This window comes from Vipera ursinii (assembly GCF_947247035.1).
Source record: "Vipera ursinii genome assembly, chromosome: 4".
Taxonomy (NCBI): domain Eukaryota; kingdom Metazoa; phylum Chordata; class Lepidosauria; order Squamata; family Viperidae; genus Vipera; species Vipera ursinii.
In genome coordinates this window covers 61446001-61471702 of record NC_139514.1, presented here as the reverse complement: position 1 = coordinate 61471702, position 25702 = coordinate 61446001, and the positions used below count along the sequence as shown (strand labels likewise).

General features: G+C 35.3%; 1 protein-coding gene across 9 annotated transcripts in view; it reads right to left on the bottom strand.

Moving 5' to 3' along the window:
- Nucleotides 1-25702, bottom strand: part of DMD (dystrophin) — a 906062-nt gene that overhangs the window by 245120 nt on the left and 635240 nt on the right. For 8 of the 9 annotated variants that reach the window (XR_014492555.1, XM_083362891.1, XM_083362889.1 and 5 more), the window contains 3 exons: nt 16036-16238; nt 11233-11350; nt 888-1099 (listed from right to left, as the gene is read on the bottom strand). Coding sequence is in view for 8 of the 9 variants with exons in the window: in XM_083362891.1 (XP_083219017.1) it covers nt 888-1099; nt 11233-11350; nt 16036-16238 (533 nt within the window). In the remaining variant the exon portion in view is untranslated. Of the gene's footprint in view, nt 1-887; nt 1100-11232; nt 11351-16035; nt 16252-25702 lie in introns of those variants that run through there. The other variant, XM_083362897.1, reaches the window with a different exon arrangement.

The following is a 25702-nucleotide window of genomic DNA, read 5'->3' as shown; positions in this document are numbered from 1 at the left end:
TTTTTTTGCAAAAAAAAGGTCCCGGAACGCCGTTCTGAGCCTTCTATGAGAAAAAAAGGCCTGTGTATAAGTATTATAGCATGCTAGTAGCTTTACTGCTTTAAAAAAAATTCCATAGACATAGCAATTAGTAGTATTGATTTTCTTTGGAAGGAGGTCGTTTTTAATAACTGAATTAATTTACAGATATCTAAATTCACTGTTTCACTGCTGACAAAGACTGCATGCTGATTGGGGAATTCTGAGAGTTGAAGTCCACAAGTCTTAAAGTTGCCAAGATTGGACACACCTTCTCTAGATCATTGGTGTTCTTGTCCTGACTAAATCTGCCAGTTTTGAATTTTCTAGAATTTGGTTTTGCAATATACCCTTGGTTTCATTTTTTTTGTGTTATTTTCACCTAATATGGCTATGTTTTACTGATCTTTTTCTGTATTATTGTAAGAATATATGCCTCTTTCCTTTAATAACTTAGCCATCTCACACTGAAATATTCTTTGAATTAGTAAACAACTATAGTTGTTACTTGAATAAAGATTCATTTGTTTTGTCCCATTGAAATTAGATTTGCAAATGGTTACAAATTAGATATTATGAAGATATACCACAACCTAGTTAAAATTCTTTTACTGGAATGCATATATCTGATTTTACTAAGTATTTTACTGAATGTTCTCTGCTTGCCTTTGGTTGTATTTTATGTCTTTTCATTAATAGCCATTGTCAGAAAATGTACATATACACTGTAATGCAAACTCAATAAATATTGAATGATAATATAGTATAAAACACATTTTGGGGAAGTATGTTGTCATAGGCAGAGGAAATATGAAGGCAGTTTTGTTTTTAATTTATACTATTCTTATTTTCTGATTTATCACCAGTACCTTCAGCTCAGCATTCTGCTTCTTTAGTCCTTCCACTGTGTAAGAAATCTCCTTCCATGTTCCAACCTTTGTTTTGGCACATTCTAATATTTGCTCAGCTTCTTGCTTTGCTTCCAACCATTGCCTTGAATCTTTCAACATTTCATGTAACTGTTGTCTTCGGTTCTGAATGTGACCTTGTACTTCATCCCACTGGTTTTGTATTTTTTCAACTGTGGGAAATAAAGGCAAAAATAAAATATGACTTGTTATTGGCAAATTCCTATTTCAGTGAATTAAAACAGAATTAAAAATCCTGTTCTTGATTATGTCCAAAATTAAATAATTTCAAATTAACAACATCTCAACCTAGAACTTTAAATTGTATTTGCTGAATTAATTTTTCATAATGACATTATGTAATAATGACAAAACATTAAGTAAGTAAGAATTAAATAACAGGAGCATGATTTGTATGTGCTGTACACTCAGTGTAATAATTTGAAACCAGTTTATTATTTAGACATATTTCAATTTAACAAGCTATGATCTTCAATTGGTTCAGAAAAAGGAAAAGTCTGAAAAGAATTCATCTTAGTATTCCAACTGTTCCACTAATTGAATATTGTGTTGAATATTGTAAAGACTTTTAAGTTTTCTATAATGAACTTTGTCAGCATTTTATTTAACAAAGTTCATTATAGAAAACTTAAAAGTCTTTATAATACTGGAATTTTTAAATCATTAACCCAGAAGTGTTCATAAAACAAGTATTTGTCACTTATTTTATACATACTAATGATTCTATTTTAATATGGAAACAAACAGTAGTAGCCTTTGAAGTAGAAAAAATAAGTAGAGAAAATAATCCCTTTTGATAAAGCCTGGACTTAATTTTATGCTTAATTATGAATTATTTGGCACACTATAAAATCTATTTCTTTATGTAAATATAACACAGTTATAGTTGCATTAATTGTTTTCTAAGAAGCAAAGAAAAATGCTTTGCTGTGGTTTCGTAAAATGAGCACAAAATGGTTTGAAAAATGTAGAATCTGTTATAAGCATAATTAAGAGAACAGATAATAAATGTAAGAAAACAGTTTTATGAATTTAATTTAATTTATTTAAAAAAATAAATACACGCATGTAAAGGGAAGAACAGTATGGATATATTTAAGAGGATTAAGAAGAAAAAATATGTAAGAATTTTTCATCATTTCTTTGAAATACAATGTCCTTTACAGAAAAGAGGCAAAATTGACCTTGGGAATTGAATAAAACATAAATGCATATTAGAGAGATTGAGCAAATTGAAAATATGAGACAGCAATATTACTGTCCTTCAGGAGATAGGGCGGCATACAAGTCCCATAATTAAACTATCATATGACAACATTTGTGTGGTGAGACATCTGTAGCTCAGTTCCAATCACACTCAAATGACAGTCAAAGAGACATAAAGTGGTTTCATGATACAAAACATAAGTTGTATGCAGAAGCTCTCTGAAGCTCTTACATCTACAATTAAAATCTGGCAAGCATTGGAAATAAATCCCTCTAAGAACAAAATCTAATCTATATTAAGTCTTTATTGATTAGCCCTTGGGCCATATCAAAGTGCAAAGTTCCAGCAACAAATTATTACTAAAATTTGATAAAAGCAATTTAAAATGGAATTTGATAAAATACAATTTAAAATGGAATTGGAATAAAATATGATTTAAAATGAAATGGGAATAAAATACAATCTAAAATGAAGTTGTAATAGAGTACAATAATTTAAGATATAGATAAAATATGATAAAATTATATTTTGGAGTCACCCTTGCAATCTACCCCAATCAGTCCCACATATGCAGATCTCAAACATTTTGTTTAAGTACTGTGCTGCGGTAAATGTTACTTTCAGGTTCTGGCCGGACATAAGGTAAGTTGTTTTGATATGGGGATCCCAATGGGTCATTCATTTGGAATATACACCAAGATACCTGTCTCCCATCCTCTTATAAAGGCAACAATCAAATAGGATGTGAGCCAGGTTTTCTACCTCTGCTGCTCTGCAAATGGAGAGACGCTCATTGTAGGGTATAGAATGAAATCTCTCATATGTGACCATTGTGTCAAGCTGTTCAAATCTCGCTCACATAAATATCTCCCTAAGATGTTTTGGCAGTTGTAACTTCAAATAGCTGTCTACTTGAAAAGTATGTTTGTATTTACTCAGCCATTTCAAGTTACCCACGTTACTAAGGATAGCTATATCATTTTGTGCTTCTATATCCTTAATTCTTTGGGCAACTCTTTTTTTGAGTCGTTCTCCTATAATGCAAGAGACAGGAAGGCCACAGCTTCTTACAAAATTTGTTAGTTTGGTGATCAACAAAATCTAATCATAAGATACAGTATAAAAACTGTAGGGTGCCATGCATTTTGTAAAAAAAAAAGTAAATAAATAACAAAAAATCAGATAACAAAGTATGTAGAACAGGGGTGTCAAAGTCGCAACATCACACAATGTGTCACGACGTGTCACAACTTTTTCTCCATTGCCTACAATGGGGTGGCCGCAGTTTAGGCATGACACATCTGGCCCGCAGGCCAGCAGTTTGACACCCCTGATATAGAATGAGAGAATCTATTACTAAGATTGTGACATGACTTTTCAGCCTGATGATTTCCATATAACCAAATGGAAATAAAGGCTTCATTTTGGAAAAATCTGAGGAATTAGGATTTGCTGTAAGCACTGGTTTTTTCTTTGTTTTCCTACAGCTGTTAAAAATATAGAAAAGAGTCTGTAGTCATCACATTTCTATACTATTATTTAATTACTGTAATTTTATCTTATAAGTTTTTCAATTGCCAACTTCTTCTAAAACAAACCAAGGCAATTTTCTTTAAATTTAATAGTAAGTTCTTAGTGTTTTAATGGCCATCAGAAATATGTATTTATTTTTTTAAATAGAAAACATGCAAACAACCCACCTCTTTCTTAAAGAAAATGTTAATAAAACTTAATAAATCAAACTCTTAAACTTATGAAGAGGTTAGAAAATGAATTTCACACATTAAAAACTAAAACTTCAATGCCAATCATGTTTACTAGTGAGAGCAACAACTTTTCTGCATTATAACACTACATTTAAGTCCTGTAAGTCCTAGCTTACAGACTGCATTATTTAATGACTATTCAAAGTTACAATGGTATAAAAAATAGTTTTCTAACCATTCCTCACATTTATGACCATTACACTGAAGTGACATGGTAAGTTTGTCAGGTAATTTTCTGCTTATATTCACAGTGCTTAGTGATGGAATTGCCAGTCCAGTTTTGGTTACTATATTAGATATCCTACCTTTTCTCTCAGACAGGGGTGTCAAACTACTGGCCTGTGGGCCTGTTACATCATGTGGAGTCTGCACCCACCCCAGCTCTGGCAATGTGAAAAAAATTGCGATACATCGCGACACTTCACATGACGCAGCGAGTTTGACACTCATGCTCTAGGAATTCAAAGGATCTTATACAGAAATTTTATAACCACAGAAATAAGTCTGTGAGTAGATAGGCTGAGAATGAATAATGGCACACTCAGTGCATTTACTGTATAATAATCATACCAGCTGTGTTCAGCTGGAAGGAGATAAGCTGAATCTGAACTGCTCTCACTGAATGAAAGAAGGTCTCCAATTCTGCACTTAATCATTTTTTACATTGTATATACATTTAAGCAGTAATAGTCATCAGTAACATTTTTCCCTTATGAACTTTTATTCAGTTGACCCAGTAAATTATTTGATCCAGAATATAAGAGAAATAGCTGTAGATGTAAATTAGGATTAAACAAATTTTCTACAGACATCAGAAAGAAGAGCCATGGAAACGATTGCCTCAGTAAGGGACTTTTTTTTTAATTGGGGACGTTTTTGCAGAGGCTAAGTGGAAGGGGATCATTTTCATAGTGAATTTGGGACTAGTAATGGAGTTGGACTACATGATTTCCCAAATGTCTTCCTTCTCGTCCATTCTATGATTCTATGAAGACATAGAGCAGACATGTCAAACACAAGGCCCGGGGGCCGGATCCGGCCCGCGAAGTGGTTTCATGTGGCCTGCGAAGCCATCCTGGAAACAGTGAAGGAATGGCCCCCACTGCCTTGGCCCTGGCCCAGAGACCCTCCTTCTGCCAGAGACCCTCAGATCTGTCCCACTCCTGCCCAGGCTCCCATAGGCACCCTTGATGCGAATGATGTAGAGTTGGCCATGCCCACCCAGTAGGCTATACGCACTCTAGCCACGCCCACCCAGTAGGCCACGCCCACCCTGGCCATACCCACCCTGCCCCTTGAGGGCAACCGCAATGCTGATGCGGCCCTCAATGAAATTGAGTTTGACATCCCTGACATAGAGTATTACAAATATTGCAATGTGTATAGGTTAGAAATAAAAAAAAGTTTGGAATCTCTTTCTTAAGAAAAAATTCCAAGCCCAGTTCATATCGTTCTGCTGTAAGAATTATTGCTCTTGACTTCCTAGGTTTATCCTGGGTACATCTGAGCCTGCGTGCAAAACAATTACTAATGCAACTATGATGCAATTGTTTTCAAAGAAACAATTTTGTTCAAAGACACAATCTGCATAGCAAAAAGTATGTATGATAGAAATGGAATTTTAAACAACCCATATCTCAATCCTGGAGAATAGATACAATTGTAAACCTTGAATTTTGTTTATGTCAGCAGATGGATTTTCTATATATTTTGTTGCAATATTAAAGCAACAAATCTAAGTGTATTTTTTCTATGTGCTTTCTAAATACTGGGTTATTTCTGATTTGATAGCGACCAAAGTCAAAAATAACAAAAAAGCTTCTTTCAACATATAAAAAACAAGAAAAAAGTTAAGGAAATGATTGGTCCATTAGTGGGGGAAAGTGGCAAGAAGGTGACAAGCAACAGGGAGAAAGAACTATTTAACTCATTTTTTGCATCTGTCTTTACACAAAGGGAAAAAAACAGTCCAACCTACCAAAACCAGTGCCATAAAAAACAGAATAGAAACGCAAGTTAAGATAGGCAAAAAATGGTAAGTGAACACCTGTCCAGCCTAGATGAGTTCAAATCACCAGGACCAGATGGATTACACCCCAAAGTTCTCAAGGAACTGGCAGACGTGATCTCAGAACCACTGAACTTTATTTTTTTAAAGATCCTGGAGCACTGGGGAACTACCAGAGGACTGGAAGAGAGCTGATGTAGTTCCCATCTTCAAAAAAGGAAAAAAATGGATCCAGGAAATTACAGACCTATCAGCCTGACCTCAATATCTGGGAAGATTCTGGAAAATATAATCAAACAACAAATGAGCGAACACCTTGATGCAAACAAAGTGATCATTAAAAGTTAACATGGGTTTGTCAAAAACAGATCATGCCAGACAAATCTTATTATATTCTTTGACCAAGTGACAAAATTAGTGGACCAGAGGAATGCTGTGGATATAATTTACTTGGAGTTCAGTAAGGCATTTGATAAAGTAGATCACAACCTACTACTTGATAAGATAGAAAAATGTGGGTTAGACAGCATCACCACCAGATGGATTTGTAGCTGGCTGACAGGCCGTACTCAGCGTGTGGTCCTCAATGGAACCGCATCTACATGGAGGGAAGTGTGTAGTGGGGTGCCTCAGGGCTCTGTTCTGGGCCCAGTGCTCTTCAATATCTTCATTAACGACTTGGATGAGGGGATAGATGGGGAACTCATCAAATTTGCAGACGACACCAAGCTGGCAGGAATAGCCAATACTCCAGAAGATAGGCTTAAGATACAGAAGGATCTGGACAGACTCAAACATTTGGCACCATCTAACAAAATGAAATTCAATGGTGAAAAAAGTAAGGTTCTACATTTAGGCAGGAAAAATCAAATGCACAGGTATAGTATAGGTGGTACCTTGCTCAATAGTAGTAACTGTGAGAGGGATCTCGGAGTCCTAGTAGACAATCACTTAAATATGAGCCAGCAGTGTGCTGCAGCTGCCAAAAAAGCCAACACAGTGCTAGGCTGCATTAACAGAGGGATAGAATCAAGATCAAGTGAAGTACTAATACCACTTTACAATGCTTTGGTAAGGCCACACCTGGAATACTGCATCCAGTTTTGGTCACCACGATGTTAAAAAGATGTCGAGACTCTAGAAAGGGTACAGAGAAGAGCAACAAAGATGATTGGGGGACTGGAGGCTAAAACATATGGGGAATGGTTGCTGGAATTGGGTATGTGTAGTTTAACGAAGAGCAGAATGAGGGGTGACATGATAGCAGTGTTCCAATATCTCAGGGGCTGCCACAAAGAAAAGGGAGTCAAGCTATTCTCCAAAGCACCTGAAAGCAGGACAAGAAGCAATGGATGGAAACTAGTCAAGGAGAGAAGCAACCTAGAACTAAGGAGAAACTTCCTGACAGTTAGAACAATTAACCAGTGGAACAACCTGCCTCCAGAAGTGGTGAATGCTCCAACACTGGAAGTTTTTAAGAAGAGACTGGACAGCCATTTGCCTGAAATGGTAAAGGATTTCCTGCCTGAGCAGGGGGTTGGACTAGATGACCTCCAAGGTCCCTTCCAACTATTATTGTTGTTGTTGTTGTTGTTGTTGTTGTTGTTATTATTATTATTATTATTATTATTATTATTATTATTATTATGAATTAGCTATCCAAAGTTAGCAAGTATGAAAGTATACATTTCTGTACATTTTTCAAAATATTTTTATAGGAAACAAGTCATTAATTTTTGCCTACTTTTCATATGATGGTTATTAATCAAGGGTGATGATGTATGTAATTGTTTATTTCTAGTCCAGCATTTTACTTGAACTTTGGCTATATTCTTAAACAAGCTATTTGGGGAAACAAGTTTTTAATTAGGAATGTAGCTGTTGTTCATGGATGAAGAAATCTTTAATCATTGCTCCAACAATTTCAAGAACATTTTTCCAGAAAGGACATAAAAAGAATGAAATACTGTTCCATTTAATCTGAATTCAAACAATGTTATTATCATTTTTTAAAAAAACAGTTCTGTTGAGAAACTTAAGAATTTTATACCTTCCAATCCAAAGGTATTGTGCAATTTAAGATTAGAAAGAACAATGAGTTTTATTGCAGTGAAAAGTCTTCAATGTAGAATTCATTCTTTGTTTAATAAAGCATGGATGCAATACATTGAAGACTTTTCACTGCAATAAAACTCATTGTTCTTTGCTACACATTCATACCTACAGTGTATTTTTCAACTTAGAGGAACTTATCATGTTATAAACCTACATAATGAATGAATGAACCTCAATTGTCAAAGTACAACCATGTATACATTGAGATTGGCTGAGCCTCCCTTCGTGCCCCCCCCCACAACTCACAGTGACAACAAACCCACCATCTTGTTACACCATGTGAACTAATTGCACAACACACCGGCCTCACAAGTCAATCATACATAAGATTATAAAATTATTTCCCATTCAAGAGCCTAACAGCCCATGGATAAAAGCTGTTCTTCAGCCTGTTGGTACAGCTGGCTATACTCCTATAGCTCCTACCCGATGGTAGGAGAGTAAAGAGATACCATCCAGGGTGTGAGTCATCCCTGAGAATTTTTCTCACTCTTCCAAGGCAACGAGCCCTGGCGATGTCATCCAGTGGTGTCAGGGGACAGCCCACAATGTCTTGTGCTGTGCTCACCACTCTCTGTAATACTTTCCTGTCCGCGGCTGTCAGGCCAGCGTACCAAACCACAATACAGTGTGAGAGGACGCTCTCTATAGTAGCTATAAAAGAAGGTCATTAGCCATTGTTCTACCCTGTTCTTACGCAAGACCCTGAGGAAGTGGAGTCTCTGTTGGGCCTTTCTGGCCACCTGGGTTGCATTAACTTTCCAGGTAAGATCTTCACAGAGGTAGACTTCCAGAAATTTAAAGGAGGAAACTCTCTCCACACTGCCCCCCCCCAATGTAAATTGGGGCAGTTTCCTCTCTTTTCCTCCGGAAGTCTAGCACCATCTCTTTTGTTTTGCTGATGTTCAGGTGCAAGTTGTTCTCTGAACACCATATGGATAGTTTTTGTACCTCTCCCCTGTATGTTGTTTCATCTCCACCTGTAATAAGACCCACTATGGTGGTATCATCTGCAAACTTAATTATCGCAGTAGATGGGTCGGACAATACACAATCATATGTGTACAATGAGTACAGGTAGGGGCTAAGCACGCAGCCCTGTGGCGAGCCGGTGCAAAGCTTCAGGGGGGTGGATAAAACAGACCTGACCCTCACTGTTTGTAGCCAGTCATACTTTTGCTCCTATTTTTCTCCTACTATGTCACAAATTTTATATTTTCAGCAATATTTATATAGATTTACATTTTTTCCTGGAAATCCAATACAAGGTAAAACTAATAGAAGAAAAATATGCCAGAATGTTTGTTCATAAATCATTGGCGAATAAGCAATGGCATGTAAGTTGTATGCAGTTCTTACGTTTTGCTGCATGCTGTATGCTTCAAGCACATACACATTAATTTTAAAAAAAATAAAATAAAAGCATCTGCAGGTGAAAGATATTCCACATTTAAATGGAATAATTAGATCAAGGACTATCAACTGAGATTTTTAAAAATGCTTAAAACATTCACAATAGTCCATAAATGTAAAAATTACTGGACTTAAATAGAATGTTGAAATACAGATTCAAATTTTTACAGTCAATGAGGTTGTCTGATGAGCTTTTATCAATTGCCATCTCTCAGCTTAATCTTTCTCATAAAGTTGACATGTATTATAACAAATAGTCTGCTAAACAAGGTAATTGAAAGTTTAAGTATAATAGACAACAACAGTATAATATAAATGTAGATTTTGTTTGGTATATTTAAATGTTAACAATGGTCACTTTTGACAAATTTTACAAGCTGCTTTGCAAACTTTAGGAACACAGCAATGTGAGCATAGTAACATAAAATTGTACATTAAGATCACAGTCTGAAAGAAGTTAAAAGACATAAACTGATAAGTATGGTCAGGCAGTCTTGTAATTATTGTGAAAGTGAGTATGTATAAAATCAAGAATGATTTGTTATAGTTTCTATACGTACTACATATAATATACACACACACACAATACTATATATTCACATGGGTATATAGTAGGCATTCAAGAAAAGATTAGCTGTGCCATAGACTAGTTGCACTAATGTACAATGTGTAGGAAATCTCTGACATGTTTATTTGATTGTCAGTCTTTTATCTAGTTACAATACTTTCAAGTAATTTTAAAATTCTTTAATTCTTACAGTTACTGGTATCTGAGGAAAAGTCATTAGTTAAAATATTATAAATAACAATATTTATAAGTAGTGACCAATAGATCATCATGCAGAAATGAGTTTGTGCCTTTACAGTATGCCTTTATGAGGAACTGTGCTTATCCTAAAACCATAAGACATTAATTAACACTGCTTTAGGAAAAAAAGAAACAAAAAGAAAAAAGAAAAGGTGGAGGAGGAGGAGGAGGAGGAGGAGGAGGAGGAGGAGGAGGAGGAGGAGGAGGAAGAGGAAAGAAGAAGGCAAAGATAAGAAGTATATGACTTCCATATTATACTCATTGAGCAAAGAAACAACAATTTCCCGTGATATCTACTCTAAAGTTTTACTTAAAGACAACATCTAACATTCAGGGAAACATGATAACTTCTAGCACATTGGTAAAAATAGCAATCTCAAGCTGTTTCAGGAGAGAGTCATCTATTTTTTTTTAATAGCAACAAAAGCAATCCCAATAATAATAATAATCTTATTTTAATTAAAAGTTCTTACTGTGCTTTCATAGAAGAGTCAAGAAAGTGATTATGCCAAAAGCCTAGCACCCCACACAGTGTTGCTTGCATTCACCTAACTGCTTTAGCAGTACCTAGTTGCACCTGAGGGACAATATAACTTAATACAAAACTACAATTGGTTTTCACAGCCCCTACATAAAGAATGTTCTTGTTTATGCAGCATCTTGGGCACCATTCATTTTAAACCTATTATAGCACTGAAAATTGAAGAAAAGTTTTTTTAAGCATATTAAATTGAATTTACACATGTTTTAAACCAATTTCAGTCCCAAAAGTTTGGGGCCAGCAGGGTACCTTTAGGAAGCATTTGCAGCATGAAGAACATTGCCACAGGTCAAGCATTTCTATAAGAATTTTTTTTATGGAAAGCAGAAGAGTTGTTATAACATATACAGTAAAACACTTACTTAATGTTTAGATACAATTCAGGATTTTTATACTTTTAAAATATTAAATACAAAAAATGCATTACTTTGATCAGTGATGACTGTTCGAGCCTCTTGATTGCTAGTTTTATTTTTCAGATTCTGGGCTGCTGTTATTAATTCTTCCAGCTGTGGGCGCCTTTGTTCCAGATCTTGTAATGTTGTCTGAAATCATAAATATATGTTGATATTTCTATTGTTATTTCTATTTTTATTAAGATTCTTTTCCATAAAATGTACCAAGTAAAAAAAATAGAAAGTGAGGGATAACCAATCATAACAAATGATTATACAATGATATTTCAAAAATACAAAAACCTAATAAATAAATAATAATTAAAACTATAAAGCCAATTAAGACACAATCCTAACAAAGTAATCAATTAAGAAATTCAAATAAAACTATAAACTTAATTTTTAAAAGTGTACATGTTACAGTTTGTGAAGAACAAATATATATCCATTCACGCATCATTTTTGCCTTAACAGTGGTGGAGTCAGGTCTTTAATTTTCAGTGCGGAAAAGCAAAGTATAGAAAATATATGCAGTCAGAGATGACTATAAATAGGCTACTCTCTTCCATGAGGAATATATTATGGAAGAAATTAAATTCATGTAGGATGAATTGACAATATTTTATTTTAAGTTTGGAGATCAAAATATGAACTTTGTTGTTATATAATCTTTCTGAACATCCTATACCACTGGCTCTCAACCTGTGGTCTGCGGACCGGTGGGGGGCTCAATGTCATCACAGAGAGTCTGTGAAGGCTTGAAGAATTGTTATGAGTTAAATCTTGAGTTAAGTCTCAGTGGTCTGTGGTCATAGTCCATGGCCACAAAAGGTATTTAAAGCAGGTCGATGGGTGAAGTAAAGATTGAGAACCCCTGGGCTACACAAACAAATGTAACAAGCTTGGGCAAAAAAATACAGGATGAGAGTACTTACATAAAACAAGTTTCACTAGATATCCTAGCAAGTTGCTCAGCTCTTACTGTACTGTTCATTTAACAAAGAACTTCTCATAAATACAGTAGCAAATCAGATTCTTTCTTAAATGAGGATACAGATAAGGATGATCAATATTAGCCAGACTTTGCAATAGCTTTCAATCCCAGCTTTAGAACGAAAATAAAAAATAACATACCACTTTAATGAATAAAATATAAAATTCAGATAAAGTTTTATTAAAAATACATATTAATACTGTTAAAATATGTTACACAACCTTATTAGCCATGCAAAGTTTTCCTAAACTTTCCTAAATGTAGTTTTCTGGGTCATCATGGTAGTAAAGGTAAAGGTAAAGGTTCCCCCGCACATGTGTTGTAGTCAGTTCTGACTCTAGGGGCCGGTGCTCATCTCCGTTTCAAAGCCGAAGAGCCAGCGCTTGTCCGAGGACGTCTCCGTGGTCATGTGGCCGGCATGACTAGACGCCAAAGGCGCACGGAACGCTGTTACCTTCCCACTGTAGTGGTCCCTATTTTTCTACTTGCATTTTTACGTGCTTTCGAACTGCTAGATTGGCAGAAGCTGGGACGAGTAACAGGCGCTCACTCTGTTATGCGGGCACTCGGAATTTAACCCACCAAACTGCCGACCTTCTGATCGACAAGCTCAGCGTCTTAACCCACTGAGCCACCGTGTCCCTTGTATATGATAATAGAGTTACACAAAAATAAATAATCAAAAAAAGGTTTATTACACTGGTAAGAGATGTGCTTCCTTTCTCTTTTCTCCCATGTGCTCTTAAAGACATCACATTTTTCTTGCATTACTTTCTTGTCTTATTTGAACCATAAACACCAACAAAACCAAATTCACACCATATGCTACTCTCTGAATGAGTAGGCAGAGATGAGAAAAAGGAGAGTGGAATATAATGATTATAATAACATGAAAAGACAAAAATCAAGATAATTAAAAGAATCTTCAAAATAGGATTAAAAAATCTGAATATTAAAGCTTTTCCCTTGGTCATACTTTGGATTAAGAAAAACTTTAAAATGTTAGTGAAACTACTATTGTAATTCATAGTATTTATAACAACAATTACAATAATACAAAAAAATCTACTTTTATATATAACTAGAAAAAATCAGGAAAGCTACTAAGCTGGTTTTCAAAGATACAGAAAGGAATTTACAACTCTCAGCAATTAATTTTAGATATGATCCTTCCTGTTTTACATATTCCACCCGATGCAATTATTTATCAAATGGGAACAGCTATTAATCAGCAAAATATATCAAACAGCATTTCTGATTATGTTTGTGACATATTTTAAAAATAATTTCATACTAGCTGACATCAGGGAAAGATTAACATGTAAGCTTTACAAAACTGGATTATTTATAACTTTGTATAAATTTTATAAAAGTATAAATAAGCTCTTCTTTCCTATATAAAGTATTTGCTTTCTCTTCCTGCCAGCATAATAATTAGGTCATCTGTCTTTTCACCTTACAAGGGAAGATGCTGTAGTTTTATTAATCAGTTTCTAGTAAGAGATTTAGAAATAATATTGTTTTAAAAACAAACATCATTTTCTCGTATGTAAATTAGATTTTTTACAATACATTTATGCAAGGAAGGTACTATTTTAGGAACTTAAATATTCATTTTACATAATGAATGCCATGTGCTTCAGAGATATCCATATTTCAATGTGGAAAATGTGCAAAAAATAATAAAATATTAATATGTTAACAGATAAAAAGTCATAGCAATACCCATATTCGTATTCTGTCATCTATAAATTGGAGAGTATAAGAGAAAAAATGCCATTCCATTTGGCAAAAACATAAAAAAATACATTATGTTAGTTCCATAGATGAAAGAAACCTTCATGCCATAGATTCAACAGATCAGCTTGCATTTAGAATTCATATGCTCTCATATGTTTTACACAAGGGGTAACTTTTAACATAAAAAACCCCAATCTAATCTCAACCAGAAACCAACCAGAAACCAAGTAGGGAGAGTAAATATCAAGTCATCATTTACAAAACCTAAGCCTAAAACTTAAATCTTTAAGTACCGTATAAGCATTTATGCATAAGCATAAATGAGTGTAAATAGTTTTGTCTTTATTAGAATACCTGATAAAAGGGTTAATTGTTTCTCACAAGTATATTTGCACTTAGAAAACTAAGTTTGTGCATGTGGAAGCACACAGACAAACATACACTGTTATCCTTAACAGGAAGGGGAGTGAAGTGATAATAACTGAAACACAATAATGTTGGGAGAAAATTAACTATTGAAATCCTTATGGCAAATGTAAGATATTGCTAAAATAGTCACAATTTTCACAACAATTAAGGTAATGCAGTTGGCAGAAATGGCGAAATTGACCACTTTAGTGGGGGGAAAAAAGACCAACTTCGTTTCTTCTTGGAAACTACTTTTGAATTATTTGCTTGAAACTGAAAAAAACCCTGAAATTTTAATCTTTGGATTTAATAACTAGAACTGTGTCTGATTATAGAAGTACAGTATACTGTATACTGTATACAGTATACTGTATACTCCAGTTGAAAGGCTTATTCTTGCATCTGTACCAAACAAAGTGGGAACTTACTCTTTTCTATAACCTTTCCCCCTTTTCCTTTTGCACACCAAATTTTGCTTTTTCCCTCTTTCGATTTTCCCGCCTTTTAACTTTTTTCTTTGCATTTTAACTTTTTTTTGAAATTCAATAAAGTTGCTTTTTTCAAAGCTCCAATTTAAGTGTGCAATCTTCTTTTGTTCTACAGACATACAAATAGAGAACATTTTCAAACATTTTGCACTGAATGTTTTACACTAGAAAAAATAATTGTTGCATAATGAAACAAAAGAAAAAAAGTTAAAAAACAAAATAAAGCACCATATAATAAAAAAATGCTAGAATGTTAGGAAGTTGTGTATTATGCAATCTGTAGCTCTTATACTGAACAGCATTAGATTTAGAAGAACATTATTTTAAAATAAATTATTAAATAAATTATTTCATTAATTTTACAGTAAAGGTAAAGTAAAGTTTCCCCCGCACATGGCGTGCTAGTCGTTTCCAACTCTAGGGGCCGGTGCTCATCTCCGTTTCAAAGCCGAAGAGCCAGCGCTTGTCTGAGGATGTCTCCGTGGTCATGTGGCCGGCATGACTAGATGCCAAAGGCGCACGGAATGCTGTTACCTTCCCACCGGAGTGGTCCCTATTTTTCTACTTGCATTTTTACGTGCTTTTGAACTGCTAGGTTGGCAGAAGCTGGGACGAGTAACAGGCGCTCACTCTGTTACGCGACACTCGGGATTCGACCCACCAAACTGCCGACCTTCTGATCGACAAGCTCAGCGTCCTAACCCACTGAGCCACTGCGTGGACACAGTAGAGATATATAAATTCTATATTTTTTTTTCTGTTCTACACAGATAAGTAGTATTATTTGCTAACAAAACACTTGTTAATGGTATGCTCTTTTTAAAAATGGGGATTGAAAATATTTCTAATAATACAATTGTAACTTTAAAAAAAAGATATTCCAACATACAAAGGCAAAGAATCATTTGCATGCCTTATTTACTATTCAACTTACATATAGTTTCTGAAGATAATTTGGCATGGAATCCAAACATAAGGAAAATTGTTCCACTAGAAACAATACATAGACTGTCATAATTTTTTTTATTTATATTTTTTGCAAATATTTAAACATTAGTGTGAAAAAAAACAAATAAATCAGACTTCGATTTAAAACAGGTTTGCTAAAAAGATAATTCAAAGGATTTTTTTTACATTTAGAGACATGTTATTGTAGCTATTTGTACTAATATATAGAAAAAGCAGTGTGTAAATATTTTACATACCTTTTGTTTGATGATCATGTCATTGATTTCATCAACATCACCAACGGTAACTATCTGGGATTTTATCACTCGATCCAATAGAGAAAGCCAGTCATTGAGATCTGTCCATGCCTTATTGAAATCAGCCAGGGCTGGTACCTCTAGAAGCAAAGATGATGGCATTTCTTGTTTGGAGATGGTAGTTTCCTTGGTTACTAGAGTTTCTGTAACCACAGTAACAGTTTGGTTAAGAAGTTACTGACAAGGGGAAAGTGTGTTAATACATTTTTGTCATGGTAATTATTTTAGCATTATTATTTATTTCAACTGCTGTCATTAGCAGTGTAGTCAGTTTTGTTTTGTTTTGTTTTAATAATTAATATCCATTTATGTGTATTTGGGCATAGGGATAGCCCTTCAAAATGGCTTTTTACTGGAGCCAAAGGAAGCAAAACTTTATTTGCAGATGAAACAATTATTCTATTTCTCCTTAGGCTTCTGACCTCCTTATATGTGGATTTTTTTGCCATATCACCATGGAAAACATTAGCTAGCTTCTGATTTCCAACTGACAAATAATCAATAACCTGTAGCACTATTTCCATGATGATGAACAGATTGAAGAGGGGCTGGAAGCAAACTAAGAGCCCAACTACTTTCCCAAAGATTAGCTAGGTTTATTTTCAAGTATAAATGCAAATACAGTGTTCAAATTGATCAGAGACTTATTTCATTATATAAAAAGATTTTGTTTCACTTTACACCCAACAAACTGCAGGTGCATTTATTTGTCATATTTATATATTATTTTTAACATTTCTTCCCATGATTATGGTAAGAATAATTTTCTAAATAGGAACTCAGGACATTAGGGTGTCCTAAAAACAGTAACAATGACAACAACAGTATCACATAAAAAGTAAACATTCCTTAAATTTGGAATTATACCGCATGGCCCTTTTATGGAAGATGACTATAATGGGCTATGGCATTATTGCTGTCTTTATCCTACACTGTTACTATGCTTAGTTTTAGGTATAGTTTTAGTAGTCTACATTATAAGTAAACTAATACTACTATTTTTAAAACAGACATAAGAAATAAATTTCTTTTTCAGTTGAGCATTTAATGCCATACTTCTTATCTATGCTTTCATTTAGACATTATGGCTATAGGCATATTTCTATTTGGGGGAAAAAGACTCATCAAAGTTACTAACAAATTGATGGCTAAACAGAGCATAAAAAAAACAAAAAATAGCTTATCTCAATTCTGAATGAGAGCTTGACAAAGTGACAGAAGAGTTTCAACTAACATAACTTGGAATCTATATACATATATCTAGTCTGGAAATATGCAAAGAACTCCATACATGTCATTGCAAATAACACTTATAGCACAGAGGATAATGTAGGTCAAATACTCCAAAGGTTGGTGTAGAAAAAAAAACCATTGGCATTTAGTGCTCAGTTGGGCAGTGGAATGTTTCTGAATGAAAAAACATAAATGTGTGAAATTTCTAAACCTAATCCAACTGTCAGCAGGAAGAACTTATTGCTGAGTCAAGGGAACCCCATGGCTAAATCAAATCATAAATGAGCTACTGGCCTCAGATAACCTACAGTGCTTTTACTGACATCAGCTGAGTCACATGCATTATCTTTGAGAACTAATACACCTTTACACAAGAACTCCAATAGACTCTTATCCATAAAACCAATGCACCCTTGAGTCAACAATGTACTACTCCAAGCTGTGGTTTGAAAAAGACTGGGCTAATGCCAAAAAAAAATTCTTGCTATTGCTTATCAATATATTATAATAATATATTCAATCACAATAGAATATAATCCAACCAGTGTCTTAAACTTTTAAAAGAGCTGATTTTAACAAACTCAGAGAGAGACTAAGAAAAATTCCATGGATAAAAACAAGAAGCATGGGAAACACACAAAAATATGATCATAAAAGCCCAGTCTAATACCACTGCAAAACAAAAACAGAAGTCCAAGAAGAAACCAGTATGATTGCACAAAGCTCTCTCTCTCTGATAAACTGAAAGGCAAAAAGGATAAGTACAAAAAGGGACACATAACTAAGGCAGAATATCAGCCCAGCCCAATTCTGGAAAGATGAAGTTAGGAAAACAAAGACTCAGAATGAACAAAGACTTGCAACAAAAGTCAAATATAATAAAAAAAGTTTCTTTCAACATATAAATAACATGAGATAAGGAAAGGAAATAGTCGGTCCACTAAAGAGAGAAGATGGCAAGGCAATAGAGAGAAAGGAAGTAGAGAGAAAGCAGAGCTGCTTAACTCATTCTCTGCATCGGTCTTCACGCAAAAATAAATTATAGCCCAACCTACTAAAAACCTAACTCTAAAAGACAGACTAGAAATAAAAATTAAAATAAACAAGAAAATGGTAAGAGAACACCTGTCTGACCTTGATGAATATAAATATTTTTGAGAACTCTACATATCTATTCCTAATGAAGGCATATGCACTAGCAAAGTAATAGAAGAATGTCTGTGTCAGCGCTCTTCTTTTCCCCCCCATATGGAATAATGTAGTGAGTCTGTCAGATCCCATGATATTAGTAATGGGGACTCTTTCTAATTCTATTTCTTCTATTACTCTGGGTTCTGTCATACTCCTAGAGGGGAGAGGGGAAAACGCTGCAGGCTGTCTCTTTGTTTCTCTCTATTGCTACATTGTATCCCTTTCGCTGTCTCAGCATACTTTGAACTGTCTCTTTGAACTGTTTCTACCTTGATGTTACCTTGGTGTGAGAAAGGAATGTGCCTCCAGCCATTTGGCTTATCTCCCATTTTGGAAGGGAAGGTGCAAAGCCCCAACAATATCGCTACGAGCCTGGGAAAGACCATTGTTATCAACTCTTTCCCACAATGGACTTAACACCTGAGGATTGGCCCATTCAGAATGACTGGATGAACTATTGGGGTGGGGTTTGCTAGGGACTCTTTTAACCTATTGATCTGAGTGGGAAACCCTCAGATCCTGTCTATTATGCCTGCTATCAGCTTCTCCCAATGAAAGTTCCTTTTGGAAGAAATTGCTTCCACAAGTTCTGCTTTCTTAGGATGAGGTATTGAAGTGGACCCTTACAGAGTCACAATGCAGCCAACACTGACAAGTTCTATCTTGAGTACCAAACAAATGATGAATACCGGAACAAAAATTTGCATCAAAATGCATTGAGTACCTAATTCGATGAGTTTCAAAGCAATTGAGTACCAATGCACTATTGTACTGCCCTTAAGGCTACAGGGAGAAGAAGAATACAGAAATAATATAGTTATTTCCATTTTTAAAAAAAAATCCTTGCTCCTGGTGAATATTTGTTTACAATTCAATAAACATGTCAGACAGAAATAATTATTCTATTCAACTTCATTAAACAGTAAATAAAATATATAATGCAAATAAAAACTGAATTTGCCATAAGGCAGTAATACGCAAGTAAAGTGCAAAATTAGGAGAAAATGCTTGTTTATTCAAATGGACTTTAGATTATCTTACAGTGAGTAAACAATGATGATAATCATACACTTGGGGGTAGGTTGGTAGAGGATAGAGTTGGTGCAACCAGATTGTAATTGGACCTGGATATGTCTTCTAGGCAGCACTCCAAAAAGCCCATAGAAAATTAACACAAAATCCCTTCTAACATAATGGATAAAATATTCCTAAAGTTAAAAAAAATGTATATGTTTGAATAAACAATGTAAATATGATTCATAATTCAGTGACAAGCCAGTGCAACTGAACCAGGAGAAATGACAGATAGTCCCACAAATAATATAGGACAGACAGTCATATTCTGAACCACATAATGCAAATTATGGTAATCTAAATTATTTCAGTTTACTTAAGAAATATCTATGTTCATCTAGCTAAGTACAAGCTTTGTTACAAACTAAGAGAGGGTGGTTTGTTTTAAACAACTAACTACATGGTTTGGTCTTGTATAAAATAAAGGAACTCCTACCGCATCTGGAACATCCAGTTGCAAATTAATTGAGCAGATGCAGAGCCATGGGTACTGGAGATTCAGACCACAGAGCTTCCTACATCTCTCCTGGCAAGCTTGTAAAGCAAATGGCCAGGGAAGAAAATGCTTCCAAATTTCTGAGATAATTGCTGGGAACAGACAAAAAGCAAATAATTACCCCATTAACGTGCTTGATTTTTGTAATTGCCGCACAATTATCACAACATGTAAAGTAGACTGCACATTGGTTGCATATTGCATGTACATTGTTTTATGCTTTCTACAGAAGAAAAGTAGTTTATTATTACATAAGTGAAATGTCAAGGTATTGATTTAACAGCTAACCAGCTTAGTAATGTAAGATGTAATGATGGGAATGACTCAGCAGGGTCTGTGTCTCTTTAAGAGTCTTTGTATAAAGGGAAGGCTCTGCTGATGTGTTCTTTCTCTTCTGTTTCCTGATGTAACTGTGGTTTGTTGGATCCTGCTGTATTAGCACGTGTATTTATATTGTTCCTGGTGTATGATATTGTAGATAGTGTAAGATAAACCACCATTTACTATATACCACTGTTTACTGTGTTTACTCCTGGGTTATCTCGCACAATAAGACTATGCATGCTCTGACAGGTTATGGGCCCAGAGAGGAGAAACCCAGTGAGAGCTTGAGCCAGAGCCAGAGGAGTTAAAGCTTGTGGTTTGTTGTGCTTTGTGATGGTAGCAGACAACATGGACTCCATCAGCATAATGGGAAGAGGTTTCATAGTATCTCATCTGATTGAGACAAACTACCTCTCCTGATGTCTGAAAATGGAGATGTACCTGCAATGGGAGGATTTGTGGATGATAGTTGTTTATCCACCTGCATCCCTGGATGATGGAGACTGGAGAAAGAATGAGAAAGTATTGGCCAGCATAATCATGAGTTTGGAGGGTAGCCAGCTGATACACGTGAGGGGTCTCCAGTCTGCTAAAGAGTGCTGGGAAGCTTTGCGCAATGTATACGTGAGAGAGACTGCAAGCAGAAAAGTAATGTTGACAAGAAAGCTATATAAGGCCCAGCTGAAACCGGGAGATAGCATGTCTACTCATTTGCAGTCCATGAGAAAGACATTCCTAGAGTAAGAAGAAAGAGGAATGACTTTTACTGAGGCACACAAGGTGTGTGTTTTCCCACGTAGAATTGGAGGTATCAGGGCAACGTTTCAACGAAATCTCATCCGTCATCCTCAGGCTGGTGACTTCAGCTTCGTTCTTCTGGGACGAACACACACGAATATATGTTAAATGTTTGTTAAGTATTTAGATTACCTTGCTAGGCCACAAACATGGGACAAATCTTATTTCCTGTTTCAGCCTAACCCAAGGCCATCAACAGGCAGTAGTCACAGCAGTGACAGCTCATATTTGTGTAATTTTTTTGGATTGCTAACAATCCAAACAGGTTCGAATCTCAGAAGGGTATGGCTGACTGATGAGAACAAATAAGTTTGAAATGCATATCAGTCTCTCTTTAATTCTTTGTTAGCAATCCAAAAAAATTTACACACACACACACACACACACATATCATACATGGGAGTCTGTTTGGAGTATAGCACCATTAAACTGCTGTGCTCCGATTGCTTTTAAAACTCAGTCTAGTTATTGTGAACATTTGTACTCTAGGGCAGGGGTCTCCAACCTTGGCAACTTTAAGGCTGGTGGACTTCAATTCCCAGAATTGAATTCTGGGAGTTGAAGTCCACCAGTCTTAAAGTTGCCAAGGTTGAGGACCCCTTCTGTAGGGTATATACATGGGAGCTCTGATCCTGTGTCACTCATCACCTACAAAAGTTGACTGCTGCAAGATAAATTCCCCACTAATAACTTGCTTTGCAATTTGGGGATCATGATAAATCAAGCATTTCAATAATTTGGACAGTTTCCATTGATTTATGTCATTGACTGCAGTCACCATTCTATATATAAAATGGTGATAGGGAGGAAAGAAAAGATAGATGTTTCTTCTCTTCCCATAGGGTATGCACTGTAACTTGCACATTTGAATTGTGCCTGGAGAGGCATTCTGTATCTGACGCTATTCAATAAAAGTATTTATGCTGAAGTCTGAGATAGGTAGGAGTTTAAAATATTCAGATATCAAGGCTTCTGGTTCCGGAATTTCAGTGCTCCCAGACATGTGAGGGATTCGCTCCTCGTGTTGCCTGAATTTCTTCATTGGGGGGCCCCTGTAAACGGGTCGAAAGTCACCCTGGAGGGGCGATGAGCAGGGGAGAGGTCTCTCCCATCGGCAGTAGAAGGGCGGCGGCCCTCCCGTTGGCTTGGAGCTACTCTCCGAACCAAAGAAGAAAGGATCGGCCAGTCCCATGGCCCATCATTTAGCCGTTTCCTGCCAAAGCCAAAAGCACAACAAAGCACTTGAAAACTGGGTGAGAATTGCCTTCTTGTTTTCCTAATTGTCTACTTTCCCTGTCAAAAGCTTCTTGAATTTGCTTCCCCCTGTGAGGAGAGAGGGAAGGGATTTTTTCTTCCCCCACCCTCCTCAAGAGCAGCCTTTGAGAGAAAAGAAACAGCCTTCTAGTAAATTATACTGGTTTATTGTACTTACTGCCTTTCTACTTTTGGCCCAAAGTTCCTATATTTACAGAAATGGACTATTCTACCTATTAGTCTAAAAAAGGGGACAAAAAAGAAATAAATAAAAAGATACTGTCTTTTGAAGTACTCTGAGGATATTTAGTGAATACTATTGGAAAACAAGCTTGCTTACATTTTGGACTGACCTTGGCATTAAGATAAAAACTTGAAACAGCTGGAGATGAATTTGGCTTAGACTTGTGGAGGTGGATTCTTACTGATTTTTGTTTGAAAACTAGCCTCCACCAAGGACTATTTATACTGTAATTATTACAAAATGGAGAAGGATCAGCCACAAACCTTGCTTGATTATAACCTCATATGTGAAACAATCTACAGAGTTACTGAGATGTCTATCTCCAGATTTAATAATTTACATGCCAACCTTAAGTCACAAATTGAAACCCAGAGTGCAACTAAAGAATTTACACTTCAGAATATAATAAAATTGCAAGATATTACTATTGAGACAGAGGAATATAAGCAACAACTATCCAAAGAACCAACTACTTTAAAAGTACAAGGAACTTTCACTATGGCAAATAACCTTAAGGACCAACAACATACTATGGGAAAACTTAATGTGCAAGATAGTGATGTTAACATAGAGGATGTGGAAGATCAACAAAGACAGTTCCCTGAAAGCCTGGATAGCCAAGCATTAATTACAAAATTGGATAAGACACTTTATTTAAAGCAGATGCACCCAGACGGAAGAGGAAAACAGACCAAACTGAAGATAAAGTTTTTAGAGCAAATACAGAGACTAGAACTAACAGGGCAACAACACAATGATTACAAATGGTTTGGTTTTTGTGGACCACTGATGGCTAGATGGCCTCCTTCGATTCAAATAATATGTATTGGAGTGAAGGGAGACCTATCTGGCAATTCAAAGGCCTTGGTCTGGAAACCTGATTGGCAAAAAAAGAAAGCCCAAGTTAGATTTAAAAAGTGAGTTCTTAGAGAACCATTAAAGGTTATCCTTTTAGTAACCAGTGATCTATCAGGATCTAAAATAGAAAATGTTTATGAGATAGAACTAGAATGTGTTTATGTATTTATTAGGCTTATTTTAGACATTATAATTTGTGCACCGACATAATGGAAATTTGGTTTATAGATCCCATGTTTGATGTTAAAAGACGTTTGATTATTCTATTCAAGAATTAAGAATTAGCTAAAATTTAAAATACCATCTGGTTGTGTATAAATAGTTCTAGATTGATAATAATAATAATAATAATAATAATAATAATAATAATAATAATAATAATAATAATAATAATAATAATAATAATATATAAAGTTGGAAGGGACCTTGGAGGTCATCTAGTCCAACCCCCTGCTCAGGCAGGAAACCCTATACCATTTCAGGCAAATGGCTGTCCAGTCTCTTCTTAAAAACCTCCAGTGTTGGAGCATTCACCACCTCTGGAGGCAGGTTGTTCCACTGGTTAATTGTTCTAACTGTCAGGAAACATAGGCTGTGGTCCTGTCAGTAATGTGTGATGTATTAGGATGTGAAACAGACAGTTTATTAGGTAGAATATAGCTACTCAGCCACTGTGTACATGTTAGATGCTATAGTTTTTGCTGTAATGAAATAAGGGAAATTTGGGTTGTGAATATTATTTGGGATGTTAAAGGCTAAATTTGAATAATATAATTAAAATTAAAATTAGGTAAACTTTAATAACAGGACATAGATATATCTCAATGAAATTGAATTGACAAATTTTTCAATTGACCATGCTATCTCTAGAAATTTATTAGTTTAAACTGGTTGTATGAAATGTTAAGGGAAATTGAAAAGGATGTTTTGATAATGTAACCTGAATTATGTACTGAAAACTCTGTTACTGAATCTTTGATTACCCAGTCATCATGATGCTTTCTAAATATGTAGATTTTAACTGAAAAACCAATAAAACTTGTTTTTTTTTTAAAAAAGAATATTCAGATATCACATAATAACAAAATATTACAAAATATGGGGTTGTCTAAAGAAACAATGAAGCAAGGCAGATTGCTTTCATTCGTTTAATTTTTAACCTGCCTTTTATATATGGTATTTGTCATGCTGGCAGATGTTCAAGCAGACTTGTGTTTTGTATTCCCTTTGTATAGTGTTATTTGCTATAGAAGGAAAGATAATGTGTCAAAAAATACAATCAGCTCATGAGACAGCTTTGGTAAAATCGCTAGTCTACAGCCTTGTGCCCTAAACAATTCCAGTGCTGCAAAAGATGAGCTGTAGGAAGGTGTCAGACTATAGGGCTGAGTTGCTGAATATGAGCACTTCCTTGGGCATTAGAAACATGAGCATTAGCTTAGAAGAAGAGGCATGTTCTGAGAGCTTTATTTTAAAAGATAATTGGGAGTAACAGTTGACCAGGCAAGAATTTAGATAAAATCAAGAAACAACTGTCTCTTATCAAAAACTATGAGAAGTATAAAACAGTGCTTCTTAACAGCCATGAATAAGATGGGAGGAAAAATAAAATTATATCCAAGACTTTAAAAGTTGGAATAACTGACAAGGCAGTACCGAATTTTGGGGAAGTTTGGCCAAGTTAGAACCTGCCAAAGAGAGCTTGACATTTAAAAGGAAGAGACAGAGGTAAAGACAATTGCTGGAAATAAGGTCCTTTTAGCCTGCTTTATCATCTCATGCAAGTCTCTGGTACCGACTTTTAACCATTTTTCTTTCCTGACTTTTTGTACTGACAAACTATTTAAATACAGTAGCTATAACCTGACAATAGGCTAGATATTTGGTCTTTGTCTCCAGCTTGAGTATCTGAATAAAGTCCAGGGTTACTTTCATTTTTGAAAAAACTGACTGGTTTATGGATGAAACCTTGAGCCAGGGTTTTATCTAAAAATACTCTATGCTCTTCCATTTCATTTAGTCTCATAGCATAAATTTTTGGTTTATGAAATTTGTTCCCTGGAATTATCTCTATGGCACAGTCCAATGGCCAAAGAGGGGGGGGGGAGAATATTCAATTCCTTTTCATTAAATAC